Source organism: Epinephelus moara, chromosome 20, assembly GCF_006386435.1.
Source record: "Epinephelus moara isolate mb chromosome 20, YSFRI_EMoa_1.0, whole genome shotgun sequence".
Lineage (NCBI taxonomy): Eukaryota > Metazoa > Chordata > Actinopteri > Perciformes > Serranidae > Epinephelus > Epinephelus moara.
Genome location: NC_065525.1, coordinates 41,581,505 through 41,595,109, shown reverse-complemented (window position 1 = coordinate 41,595,109; position 13,605 = coordinate 41,581,505). Strand labels below are relative to the sequence as shown.

Sequence of the window (13,605 nt, the reverse complement as noted above, 5' to 3'; positions counted from 1 at the left end):
TGGCTGTTAACATTTTAGTATGATAAGGAAGTTACGAGATTTAGTGAAGTTATTTCAATGTATCTATTTTTTGGACATTTTACAGCGCTTAAAAAATATCGCAATATTATTGTTTACCGTGATAATTTGGTCACTATAATCGAGATATCAAATTTTCCATATCGTTACATCCCTAGTCATTAGCTAGCACTAGCTAACAAGTTCTGTTGGCTTGTTTTTGACACTGATGCAGGTTGTTAAATCGACATCTGATGGGTACGAAGTTAAGAATCTTGCCTGCTGATGTAGGCCTGTTTGAAGTCTGGTCTCATGCTGATCGCCTGTCGGTAGAGCTGGTCGGCCTCCTCCAGTCTGGACTCGTTGGCCCGGATCAGATTGGCCAGGTTTATGTAAACATTGAGATGGTTCGGGGCCACACGTGTCGCATACTTCTTCCCAGGAATAACCTGATGAGCGGTCAACAGAGAAGACATGAACTGAGGTCAACCACAATGTTTGATGACAGTGTTTAATCGTAGTGTTACAAAATAAACACATATTTCTGAGCTGTGTTTGAGGGTGACGTTTCAGTCACAAGACATTAGACTGAAATGTAGACTCAATCTTGGCTCATTGTCCCATTTATGGTGACGTGCCTAAGAAACAACCCCAGGGCTTTGAATCCAATTTGACACAGTGGCCAAACTGTGAGGGTCCATCAGGTGATGAGGGCATATGGCCCAAAAAGACTAAAACCACTTGACTTCCATGGTGCTAAACTCGCCTGCAACGAGCTTCAATGTCACAGCATGAATAATAAGAGCAGAGGAGGCAGAGAAATATAGGAATGGAGAGGATCTAAGTGGTGTGGCTTCGTCTGAGTGGTGAATGAAGAGGTGTGTTTTTGTGTGAGCCTCTGATTGGCTCCGTGCACCTTGCTCCAAACATTTGTGCGCTGTATGTGACATGATGAGATACCTGTGGCATGAGGGATTTGGCAACCAAGTAGGCATCTTCTGCTTCTTTGGACTTGTTCAGGTTCTTGTAGGTTCGTCCAACATTCATGTGAGCACCGATGTCATCTGCAGAAACATTGTACAGAGAATAAGAACAACAGAGGAAAAAAAAACAACTCCAGGCTCATACACGCATCAGCCTGTTTTCTTTTACGTCCATTTACTCCGCAGCTTAGCCTGTTTATTTCCACTGTATGTTAACACATTTCTCCCACTTTGCTTTCTATGGATCAACTAAGCTGATGTAGAGTTTACATACTGAGAAATAAAACCTTAATGCTGTATTTGAGAGAAAAATGTAAGCCAAATAAATCCTTGTGGGAACCAACAGGAAAAGTGAGGCGATGAAAGGGGTCAGTCAGGACAGGCAGAGCTGATGCTGGATGATTAGCATAGCAGGAAATCCTCATCGGGTTAATGTGTTTACATTGTTAATCTTGGGGAAACACTGCTGGGTGGTGAACCGACAAAACTGTTGATGTCTCGGCCAACGACAGGCTTCCTGAAAACTCAGCTCTGAAGCAAAACAGAAACGCTGAGAGAGGCTTAACCTGCTGTAACTGAATATTTAATGTAGAAACATTAATATAGCTTCAGAGTGGGTTTGTGGGGTGAAAGTAGGCGGAGTTAATGGAGTATAGTTCATGGATTCATCAAACAGGCTGGCCATATACAACCCCCCTTTAGGCTGAAAGATTTACAAGGATTAAAGCCTTAAAGGGACAGTTCACCCAAAATCAAATATACATATTTTGCCTCTTAGATGCAGAACTGTTTATCAGTCTAGGTCAGAGTTTATGTTAGCTTACATGTACCGGCTTTTGGTCGGTATCACATGTAGTTGTGGGGCAGTTGAAAATATCAATGGCAAAAATGTCTGGTCGGAAATATGCTAAATAAATAAATAAATTAATTAATTAACAGTGTATTAAATAGCCTAATATTGTATGATCTATAACATATGTTGCCAAGACAACTTAAACATAAACTGCTCATAAATTGCTCACTAGGGATGCACGATACTGGATTTTCTTGCCGATATCTGATATGCCGATATGTAACAACTCATCTGACCAATAATTGATACCGATATCGATATATCCACTTTCTTCCCCACCTAATTTTAGTGATCATCAGGTCTCTTCTGTGGTGGAATTAACATCATATTAAACATACATACTCTTATCATGACGGCCCACCAGCAGATGGAGACATGAAATACAATACTTTTCAATGTATGTAATATTTATTCATTGTGCTACATAAGATAAAACATGTTGGCTGATTCTGATGACATGCCGATATAATCCTGCATCCCTGTTACTAACGGATCGTTTTTATCTGTTGAAGCCATACGGAGTGCGTCCCTTTCTCTTCAGAGCATACACCACATCCACAATGGTCATGGTCGTCCTCAGCGTGCATGGTGCAGTTAGGTGACATCATCACAGATCATGATCTCCAGGAAGACCTACAACACACTGTGGGTCCGGTTCACTCCACCACGGCGAGTCTGATGGTGGATAGCGGGCTTGGTGGTTCACACTGGACACAGAAGCGCAACAAAGTGTGCTGATTTTCCGTGGAGCGCCGCCCGCTTTCTTTCAGGGTCAGACTGGATGTTCAGCAGCCTGCTTCTAATCTGCAGTGATAGATATGCGTATGGTCTATTTTATTCCAGGAGCGACAAGCGGATCTGGCGTCCAGTGTGAACATGGTGGTGATGTGCAGTGCACCAAGTCCTTTTCCTCCTTTGCCTCTGTTACTAAACCTGTCATTAGTCACTCTGTTTAATAGGCTGCTTCTGCATTTCATTTATTTTCAAGTCATTTCATTTAAAGTGTTTTATTGCTGTTTAAATGCAGGCTTTTATATGACTATTTAAAACATATGTCTGGTAGTTTGAATTCTGAAATATTAACAATATTTGCTGTCAAAAAAAGAAAGTGTAGTGCAAACCCTGGTTTAGATAGCTTTTAATTACACATAATGGAACCTGATGACACTCGGCTTGTGGTGCTCAAATACAAAAAAAATAGTTAATTAATAATAAATTTAAAAAACTCGACAACAATGTCTGTTTCCAGAAATCATGACCTGGTTACTGAAGATAATCCACAGACCTTGTTGTGAGCAGTTTCATGTAGGAACTATTTTCTTTCTACCAAACTACACCCACCAACCTTATCACTGCACGGAGGCTTGCATGTAAGAGAAGCTCGTGCTGGTGACAGCGTGAGGTGTTAACATTAATGGCGTCCTCCTCGGCTGAGCTGTAACATTAGCTAGCTCAGTGGTGCTAGGTGAGCTAGCAGAGTGATACAGTACTACACTGATAAACAGCACGACAGGTGAGAGGAAACATGTACTTTCGATTTTGGGGTGAACGTTCTCTTTAATTCACAGAGGTTGGAAACATAAACACTGATCAGTAAAATATCCGTTGAGGTGACGGTACAGTGTGTGGTGTTGTTAAGCAATCCTGATTTCCGTTACTGAATCGTGTGAATTTGCTGTGACTACCCAGAAACTTTCACCTCTGTGAACTTCCTCGTGTTTCTGTGAGAACTTACAGAGAAAAATGAGTCATCTCAGCGATGTGACTGTGCTTGTAAATGTAACTGACAGTTTTCACTACAGCATTAAAAAACAAAACATGAGAAAAGCAAAAACAGGAAAACCACACACTCCAGAGCAACCAGAGCCTGACTGACAAAACAAAGACTGAGAAGATCTTAAACAGGTATTTGCTTAATAACTAAACACATCGAGTCAAATCAGCGAATCTTAAAGGCTAAAGAAATCTTCACCCAATTATGAGTTTCTTTTATTTATCCCGTGTGTGATCACCTGCTCTGCGTCTCTCTTTATAAAGTGCTGAAGGTTCAGTTTATCAGCAGATAGTAAAAGCATTTTTGTGTCACAGGTGATGAACTGACCACGTTATCAGCACACTTTTTTTCCCCACATGTTCTCTTTGAGCCAGTTAAAAAATGATCTGACAAGCCCAGGCAGATTTTCCTTTATCCTTTTCCTCTATTCACTCTATTCATGAATGTCAAAACATCGTAATGACTAGCTTACCTGGCTGGACGCGGGTGGCCTGGAGGAAATACCGCAGAGCTCTTGCATAATTGTTTTGGTTCTCGAGAGCGTGGCCGACATTATTCCACAGCTTGGCGTTGTTCTTGTTGACCTGAAGCAGCAGACCAAAGACGAAACATGAAAAATTAGCTTATTTTGCATCGTAAAGACTAATTTATCTTTATCATTAAAAAACATGAGTCATCTGTGAGACGGTTTAATCAGAAGTTTTATCACAAGGTGATTTAAGATTTGTTCTAAGATTGGAAAACAGCCAAGAAACAGACACAAGGTGGGCTGAGAGAGTCTGGAAACGCTGCATTAATTGTCTTTGGATCTTACCTTGAGGGCAGAGGTGAACAGAGTGTATTCTGACTCCCAGTCCCAGTTTCTGTTGAAAGTTTTCACTGCATGTGTCGTTAAAAGAACCCCGATTATCAACCAGGAAACTTTCTTCATGTGTCTACAAAGGAAAATATAAAGAGTTCTAAATTAAACTGATTTAATGATGCATTAAATCTTCAAACTGCTGACATGTAATATTTCAGGGAGCCTCATTAGTTTGATGATCTGTATTCTTTAAATCAACGGCTGTGACTTTGCACATATGAAGTCAGGTTTGCACCTCATTCTGAAATATAAAAGGCTGACGTCAGACAGAATCGTTCACTCATTACACTGCGTTTCCATCTTCAGTTTGACTTTGCGTTCACTCTGACCGATTTCTGTCAGAGAGGGGGATTTGATTTTCTGTAACCAATCATTACAAACTGACCTGTCCGACCTAATCTAATGTCATTTTAAGTCCGCACTGATGTGGCGCACAGATGGGCACGAGTGCTGGAGTATTTATTTAGTACCCGAGTACTTGTTTGGACTACAGCATTCACTCATTATGTAGAGTACTCGCTGCCGCCCCTCCCACATGGGGAGATGATTTTGATATATTTTTTTATGCTTATGTCTCTCTCTCAGTTTATCATGAACTTACTGCTGCAGGAGCATCGGGGAACACACACACATGCACACAGTGAAAGGGATAAATGTTAGCATTACACTGCTAACGTTACCTACCAGTTATTAACTGGTTTAATGACAGAGTTGAGCTGCTTTGGTGTTGGTGTAAGTTTTGTGGGACCATTAAAGGCTCAGTGTCTGATGTTAGCTGCTGCTGTGTTAGCATATGCTAACCAGGCAGACGTTAAACTGACCTGGAGGAGAGCGGCTCTGAGACGGTTCTTCAGTGCTGTGTCTAACCTATGTAACTTTGACGGCAGTGAAAGAACGACGGAGGATTTTTCTCATGTGAAATTTGAATTTATGGTTTCATAGGCTAATTGAGGCCTGGTTATTCAATAAATGAATTTCAAATTGCACTTGTTTTCCGTTGTCAGTCAATTTATATTCCTATTCTGGGCTGGGCTTTATGGCTTACACGTAATATTGCAATATTTTTTGACGATATCGCGATACACAATACATATCCAGACATCTTGAAATCTCCTCTAAAGTACTGGAGACTATTAAAATACAATTTTTAAAAAAAATGAACTGCAGTTACAATTAAGTTAAATAAAGTACTGTTATAATTAAATAAATCAAACTGGAGCCACTGGTGCTTTTATTTTGAAGCACCAAGCACGTCTCAGACAGGAAGTGTTGATGTTTTTCCTGTGAACTTGATGCTTCCTGGCAACAGTTGTTGTTAGCAGTTAGCACAAAGTTAAACTGTTGCCACTGCGCCCTAAAACGTGAGGATTTATTCATGGTGAGCTGGAAACAAACTTAGAGCTCTCCAGTCCATATATTTATAGTATTTGCAAATCGCACTGGTGCTCCATGGTCACAAAATGTGACTAAACAGTTGCGGTCTGGAGCCCAGCAGTTGAGAAACATGCCTCGTCTGCTATCACGTTATTGCTAGTTTGAATCAGGAGACTTTTATGATGACTTAACGAGGCAATTAAGCTAACGTCAGTCTAAGTTCGGTGAAAGAGAGAAACTTGAACTGGTGTACGGATGTTTTTTTTCTGTTAAATAAGTGATTAAACCAAAACGGAGTCCTCAAACTAGGAAGTGTGTCACACTTCACGGCCCCACTGGTGTGTGTTGTCATCATATTGATTTAAAACAATCACCATTTTCATTTATACAGTCAGACGACCACAGCAAGTTCAGTGTTCTCTGTGTTCACTGTATTTTTATAGGACAGGCACTCACCCTTTTTGTGTGACCATCTTGAATCCATGTGCCACAAGAACACAGAAGCCCATACTGGGCACATAGAGTACCCTCTCTGCCACCACAAAGCCCACAGGGAAGAAGAGGTTGGACGCAGGAATAAAAGGCAGGACGATCAAAGACAGGGCCTGAGGGACAAAGACAAATCATGATGTCAGTCCATATGAAGCATCTTATTTCTGTCCACTACATAGTATAAAGTTCAAAGATCTCACTTCAACAGTTACAAACATGCAAAGAATACAAAAATGACTCCACTACAGCTGAAACTACAAGTTCATTAATCGATCTACTGATGATTAACTCTCAACAATTTTAAAATCTGAAGTAATTTCTAGAGGTTATTTCTTTTGGTTTCAGTTTCTGAAATGTGAGAATGTGCAGCTGTTCTTCATCATGTGATCGCAGACTAAATATTTGTGTGTTTCAGACTGTTGGGCAGACAACACAAGCAAATTCATTTAACGTGCCTGAACACAGAGTTAACTTGCTTTGGGCAAGTGTTAATGTCGAGTTCTGTGACAGGAAAAAACCCCCACTTTGGTGCACACACAACACGACCAGGTGGAGTTCACTCACTAAGTTTATCTAGAGATAATGTGCAGAAGCTTTTTACCCATTGACCAATCGATTGGTTGAAGAGTAGGCAGAATTTCAGTTGACCAGGATTTTCTCTGGTTGAATACAGCTGAGCGCACTGAGAGTTTATTTTTAATTAATGTGCCTGAAAAAAGACTTACTTATTTATTTTTCTATAAATGTCATTATGTCAAGTATTCTGATGGTGAGTTCGTCCTTCAGCATCGACTCCTACTGAGTGTGATTGAGAGGTAATGTAGGGACTAACAGCCTCCGTAGTTTTGTTGGCTTTTAAAAGATGTTTTTATGATTTTTTTATTTCTCATAATTAAAATCTGTTTGTCTGAATAAACTCAATAATAATTAACTGATACAAAAAAATATTTTCCTTGAAGGAGATTCATAATTGTTAGTCTCCTGTTGTCTTCACCACTGTGTAACTCCAGAAAATTACAAATTAAGTATTTACTACAGACATTAAATGCCTCGTTGTGTCCCACACCATCTGACAGAATCCTACAGTGTAAATGTAGAAGTAGGCCATCTGAAAGAGTTTCCAACTTGTTCACAAGCAAACAACTGTTAGTGTAGAGCTGACATTTTGAAAGTCTTAAATGTCATTGGTTCCAGGTTTTCAAATGGAACTCTGTGTTGGTTCTCGGTGACAATAAATACAACAAATAAAACAAGTTTTGGACTGTTGGTCGGACAAAAGTGAAACACACATGCTAATTTGGGCTTCAGGGCATTATAATTAAATTTTTCCACTTTTTATAGAGTAACAATGAAATGATTAGTGAAGACAATAACCAGCAGATTAAGTTGCTGATGAAAATAATCGGCCCAGTGTGCAGCCAGCAGCCACCTCAGGTAGGAGAAAGCACTTCAGATTTGTGCTCTTCAGAGGACGACTGTTGTCTAACCCAGTTAAATGTGTCTCATGCTCTGTGTGAGACAGCTGGCAGCCTTGCATTAAAGTAGGTTGATGTGGTTTGATATTGTTATGCAACTTATTCCAAATGCTCTTAGCAAAGCAGAGAAAACACCGCAGAGGTCGTAACTCAGTTTATTCTGTGTTGATTTGTGGTCCCCTTTTCAAAACTGAGGCTAAGAGCAGCACTGTGAGGAAGTTTACTGACCTTTCAGTGAGTTATGAGCCTGTTGCACAACACATGCTCATTTATCTCTGTGTGCCACAGTGAACAGTCTCTACTCACTAACTGAGAGAATTTGTTTTATCTCTCCTCATTTGTGCTCAACGATATATCACCTGTTCCTGTCATTTGACTTGATGAAACTGTCGAGCAATCTGGATTTTGTCACGGTTATAGATCAACAATTTAATGCAGCACATAGGGATGCACCGACTTATCTGCTGCACATCAGTTTTCGCTGATATTCTCCTTGTTGTCTGATAGCGACCTATAGGCAAATAAGATGTCAATCACTGATGGCAGCGGCCGATGTTTTTTGCTTGTCACATCAGTTTTGCAGCAGCTAAAAAGCAGAGCTCTAGACGGAGCCGAGTCCTGTTGTCCTGGGGACAATAGAGAACGTGTTTGGGCGGAACAGAGATCATCCCCGGGTCGTTGTCGGAATGAAAGGACGCAGTGAACTCATTATCGACTCACCAGTGTCGCACCTTATCGTTTCCAAAATAAAACTAAAAAAAAACAAACGTCGATTTCAGCTATCGCCCAAACTGTTATTTTAAACATTAGCATAGGCCCAGGATTTCACAATCGATGCATCATTAGCAGCGTACGTCACAAGAATTCCGTTCAATCAATAAAAACCTCAACCAAATAACCTCAACAATGGTACTAAAATCCAGACTACGATAAAAAGAAATTAGTCTCAAGCAGGTAACGGTCAGTTTTGCCATTAGTGATGCTTCAAAGCTCAATTACTGGATAAGGACATAATCATCTGCAGTTCCTGAGAAACAGAGGGTGGTGAACACCAGGAAACACTTTAGCCAAAGCTTTGGTAAAGCCAGTTTCTCCCCCTTAATGGCCTCCTTCTGAACTAATAACATCTAATTGGGCTGTTGAACCAAATGTGAACAGTTCAAAGTGAGTACAACCATGTCGGTAATGAAATGAAAACAGAATCTGCTGTGTGAAAGTTCCAGAAAACAACCCACTATAAAAAAAAGTCTGTACATTCTTTGTTTGTAAAAAGCCTTTTTAATGAAGGAGGGAAAAATGTAGGATCAGTTTTTACCAAACTAAAACTTTGAAATGTGTTTTTCATGAGGCTCCATGTGGACCTGCCATCCATTAGATGACCTCGACACCCAGCGATGTAAAAAGACAGCTGAAAGGATTGTTCAAAGACCTCAATCACTCCAAAAACAAACTGCTCTGACTCTCATTTTGTTTTTACTGGCGGGATCTTCAGGGCTGGGTACTTTAAGAAGCCAGTGCCAATACTGATACTTATATAGTACTTAATTCAAAACCTTTTTATTTTCTACTTAATTCTATACGCATCATGTGATTGGAAGTATTCAGTTGTGTTAAATGCCACCAGAGGCCACAAGCCGTACTTTTGAATGTTTTGGTGACTTCACCACACCACAGACTAGATTGGTTTTGCTCGCAGCCAATGACAGCAAGCAGCTAAAACCCTACAAATAGTCATTTTTCTAGATCAAGGTCCAGAGAACGATTGAATGCATGTGTTTGACCAAAGAAGTTTACATACTACTTGGTACTGAGAGTGTAATTGTAATTGAATTATTCAGTACGATGCTTTCCGTTCAGTACGCATTACAAACTGAATGATACGTTAAACTTTAATATTACATTTGGAATTAAAATATTCATCTTAAACTGTGTTTAATAAAATGTCCAGCCCACAGGACAGAACAGACAACATGGAGTAAGTTTATTTGGACATGAATAACCGGTTTATGATCAAGTACTCCATTTGTGTTTGATCATGTGAACACCATAATCATAACACCAGGTTATGAGAAACCTGATTATTCTAGTTGGAGTACTCTGAAGGAAACTGGGATGTATATGGGGATAGTGCTGCACGATTAAGCTAATCGCAATCGCGATGTCAGGCTGTGCGATTACATAACCGCATAAAAGACTGCGATTTGCGATTTCATGTAGGCTAAATAAATGTTAAGGTGTGTGCCTGTGAACGTGACTGCCTCTCCTGTAGTGTGTGGAGTTTGTTGACATCACGCCCACAAGCTATCCTGGTGCGTGCAGCCGGCGTGCAGCAGTGACCAACACAGACGCTGAAGAAGAGCATGAGCTCGACCATGAACAGGCTGAGTTGGTGGCGAAAAAAACGTCTGTTACATGGCGATACTTTGGATTCAGGTACGGCGACGTTGGACAGAAAGACGTGCTGTGTAAGTGTAAAAGTTAAAGTCACCATGTCCCGCGGCAACACGACCAATCTATATCAACACTTGAGACAGCACAGCACAGGGAAAAGTAGGAAGAGTGCATGCGAGAGAAAGCCGAGCCGTGTAACGTTAAAGACAAAGAGACAACTGAAAGCCACCAGAGCCTCATAAAACAGCATCCAAGCACAGTCAAGCAAACATTTGTAAGTGTCACAGGGAAATCATGGACTCCATAACAAATGAAAAATTGAGCAATTTTGCTCTGTTTCGGCCCACTTGACATGCTGCTGTGTTGTGCTATGGCGTGACATTTACGTGACAACGCCTGAACACAACACAGGCTCGCTCCGCTGTGTGTACAGTTCCGTGCTGCGCTGCTGTGTGAGCAGTGACTGTGCTCAGTCTGTTAATGGTCATTGACACACTCTCTGTCCATAACAATAACTATGTCAGGTCAGTGCCCCCCTGATATAATGTAGGGGAAACACTGAATCAAGCAAAAAGACTCATGATACCATTTATTTATTACATTTTATTGTAATTATATTGTAATCGCAATCGCAAATCGCGATATTGTCCACCATAATCGCAATCGCACATTTTTACCAAATCGTGCAGCACTATATGGGGAATATGAATTAAACAGATTTCTCTCATGTAAACACCATATCCATAATATGATCATAACTGAGATAAGCCTCATAAACTGGTTATTCATGTTCATGTAACCACACTGATGCTATCTGCCCTCCCACCACCAAACCAGAATATTCTACTGCAGTGAGACGGCAGCTTCGCTAAGCTAGCTCGTTACTAAAAGGTTAGTAACACCATTACCAGACCAGGAATAGAAGATCCTCTGATAACCCACAGGTCTCGTATTTATAGCCACTTTGGTTTCACTGTCAATTATGAGGATGATGGTGAGAGAGATTACTGGATAAAAAACACATCGAGCCAAAGAATGAAACAACCTTGATACTATATGCTCTAACATTTGTAGTAATGTAGTATTTATATAGTATGGAAGAGGTAATGTTTAAAGATGGCTCCAGTGTGTTGTTGTGCAGGCTTTTAGGCCCATCCATAAAATGTTAGCTGTAACCGCACATATATGAAAATACATTTGAACAATCTGGCTGCTCTTTGTCTCACCATGATGACAGTCTTGGCAGAGCTGTGTCTGTAGCGCAGGCTGTGGTAAGCTAGCAGGCCCAGGAAAGTGTAGAACACCAGGGTGGCCAGGTTACGGAGGTCCAGGAGCGACTCCACCAGAGGGATGGTGCCCATCGTCCAGTCGCAGCAGAGCTCAGAGGGGTTCAGCAGAAGCCACGCATTTACAGGAAGTAGGTAGTTGAAAGTCAGCTGTCTGGCAGGAGTGGGGCTGACTGCTGCCGGGTTATCAAATCTAGAGAGAGGATGCAGAGAAGAAAAGTTAATCTGACCCGAGCCTACATGTCAGATAGATGGAAACAAGTCTCTCTCGTCGCCCTAAAAAGTCTGTTTAAGAACAGAACAACAGCATCATGGTAAAAACCTGAAGGGTAGAAACCTGCCGTGATAAAACAGGAAAAGATTTACAAACTAGAATTACAGCCTTTGATGTGTCTGCCTCCGTGTTACAGTTTCCATCCATGTCTGTGAAAACATACTTCACACACATCAATCCAGTATCTGACCAAATGTGTCCCCTTCTGTTCCTGAGATGATGCTGAAACATGATGATGTCATAGTCCATCTGACCTTTGACCTTTTGGATAATAAATGTCATCACTTCATTATTTTATCCTGTTTGTGTGAGATATTTCTCATAATTAGCATAAGTTGAAAAGCAAAATGTTTTCTGGGGTCATAGTGACCTTTGACCATCAAATTCTAATCAGTTCATTCTGGAGTCCAAGTGGACGTTTGTGCCAAATTTGAAGGAATTCCCTCAAGGTGTTCTTGAGATATTGTATCGTCACACAGCGCCAAATATCATTTAATAGAAGTATCATTTTTAGTATAGAAATTATTTATATTATAAATACAAATTAAAGTTTAGGTACCCTCCTGGAATAATAAAATCAGTTGCTTTTTCAGTTCACTAGATTCATTTTACTGCTGCAAAAAAATATCTTAAGTAAGATTAACAGACTGAAAACTTTGTCAACATCCATTTGATCTAATAAGATCAAGTTTTCCTTTGGGGACATTATTTGCAGGTGAAAAAAGTTAAGAAATATCACAATGTATTTTATCACAATACTCAGCATATCACAACATATTTAAAATCGTCATGTCTTCTTGTAACTTAAGTATCATGGTAATATCGTACTGTGGATCCTCTGGTGATTCCCGCCTCTAGTTCACAAGAATGGGACAGACAGACACATGGAAAACCTAAAAACATAACACCTTTGGCCGTGGCTGTCGCCAGCGTGGAGGAATTAAAAGCCAGGGTGGACATGTACAATTTAATTTGCTCATTTCTGTGCACACTGAATAAAGTAACTGAACAACAGCTACTGATGTCTGAACACGTCCAGCCTGATGGTCGACCTGACTGATACAGTTCAGTGCTCAGGGAGCAAAGACGCAGCCTGTCTCCTTGTTTCTACTGATCAGTTTCGGAACACTGTTATTCCTCGGAGTTTTGGTACCTCCCTACATAATATATTATTTTAAACCTCAGACATTGTTTCCCTTGAGTCTCATTTGGATGAGATCTGGGGGAGTCTTTTAATGCGATAATGCACCAGCGACTCTTCTTCCATTCAGTATGGCTTTTTAACAAGACAGAGGCAAAGTTCATGCAGCTGGAATGTAGTATAAAAAAAGTCAGATAAAATAATCAGGTGTTAAAAAATAAAGTGCCGTAGCTAACAGATAAACAGTAAAAATATTAGATAGCAGTGGAATGTGTTTAAGCCCATAATTTAATTCAACATGAGTTAGTGGTTTGTGATCTATGAATCTATTCTACAGTAAAAACACACACAGGTCTACAATCGATCAAATTGTTGCACATGCTCAGTAAGTCAGCATCGCTGCTGGCACGCTGTCGGGAGGGTTTCATAAATCCACTTCCACTTCTCACTGGTTGGTTTGGGATGCCACTAAATAGAGTGTGCCAGGGCTGACGTCAAAACCCGGAAGTTTAGCATCGCGCTGGTTCCCGGAAGAGAAAGTGAATGTGATTTTTGCATTGCGTTTTGGATTATGTCAGAAATAAGCTCTGTGGCTAACACAAGTTTATGATACTTACAGGTTTTGTTCAGCGAGATAATCTTCACATATGAACACCTTTCATACCGCATTTGAAGCTTAAATGCGATCGCCAGAAGTAAAAAG

General features: G+C 40.5%; 1 protein-coding gene across 2 annotated transcripts in view; it reads right to left on the bottom strand.

Moving 5' to 3' along the window:
- Nucleotides 1-13,605, bottom strand: part of tmtc3 (transmembrane O-mannosyltransferase targeting cadherins 3) — a 49,107-nt gene that overhangs the window by 13,195 nt on the left and 22,307 nt on the right. For both annotated transcript variants that reach the window (XM_050072481.1, XM_050072482.1), the window contains exons 7-12: nucleotides 11,428-11,680; nucleotides 6,300-6,448; nucleotides 4,422-4,542; nucleotides 4,080-4,191; nucleotides 958-1,061; nucleotides 277-446 (exon numbers count right to left, since the gene is read on the bottom strand). In XM_050072481.1, the coding sequence (XP_049928438.1) occupies nucleotides 277-446; nucleotides 958-1,061; nucleotides 4,080-4,191; nucleotides 4,422-4,542; nucleotides 6,300-6,448; nucleotides 11,428-11,680 (909 nt within the window). The remainder of the gene's footprint in view (nucleotides 1-276; nucleotides 447-957; nucleotides 1,062-4,079; nucleotides 4,192-4,421; nucleotides 4,543-6,299; nucleotides 6,449-11,427; nucleotides 11,681-13,605) is intronic.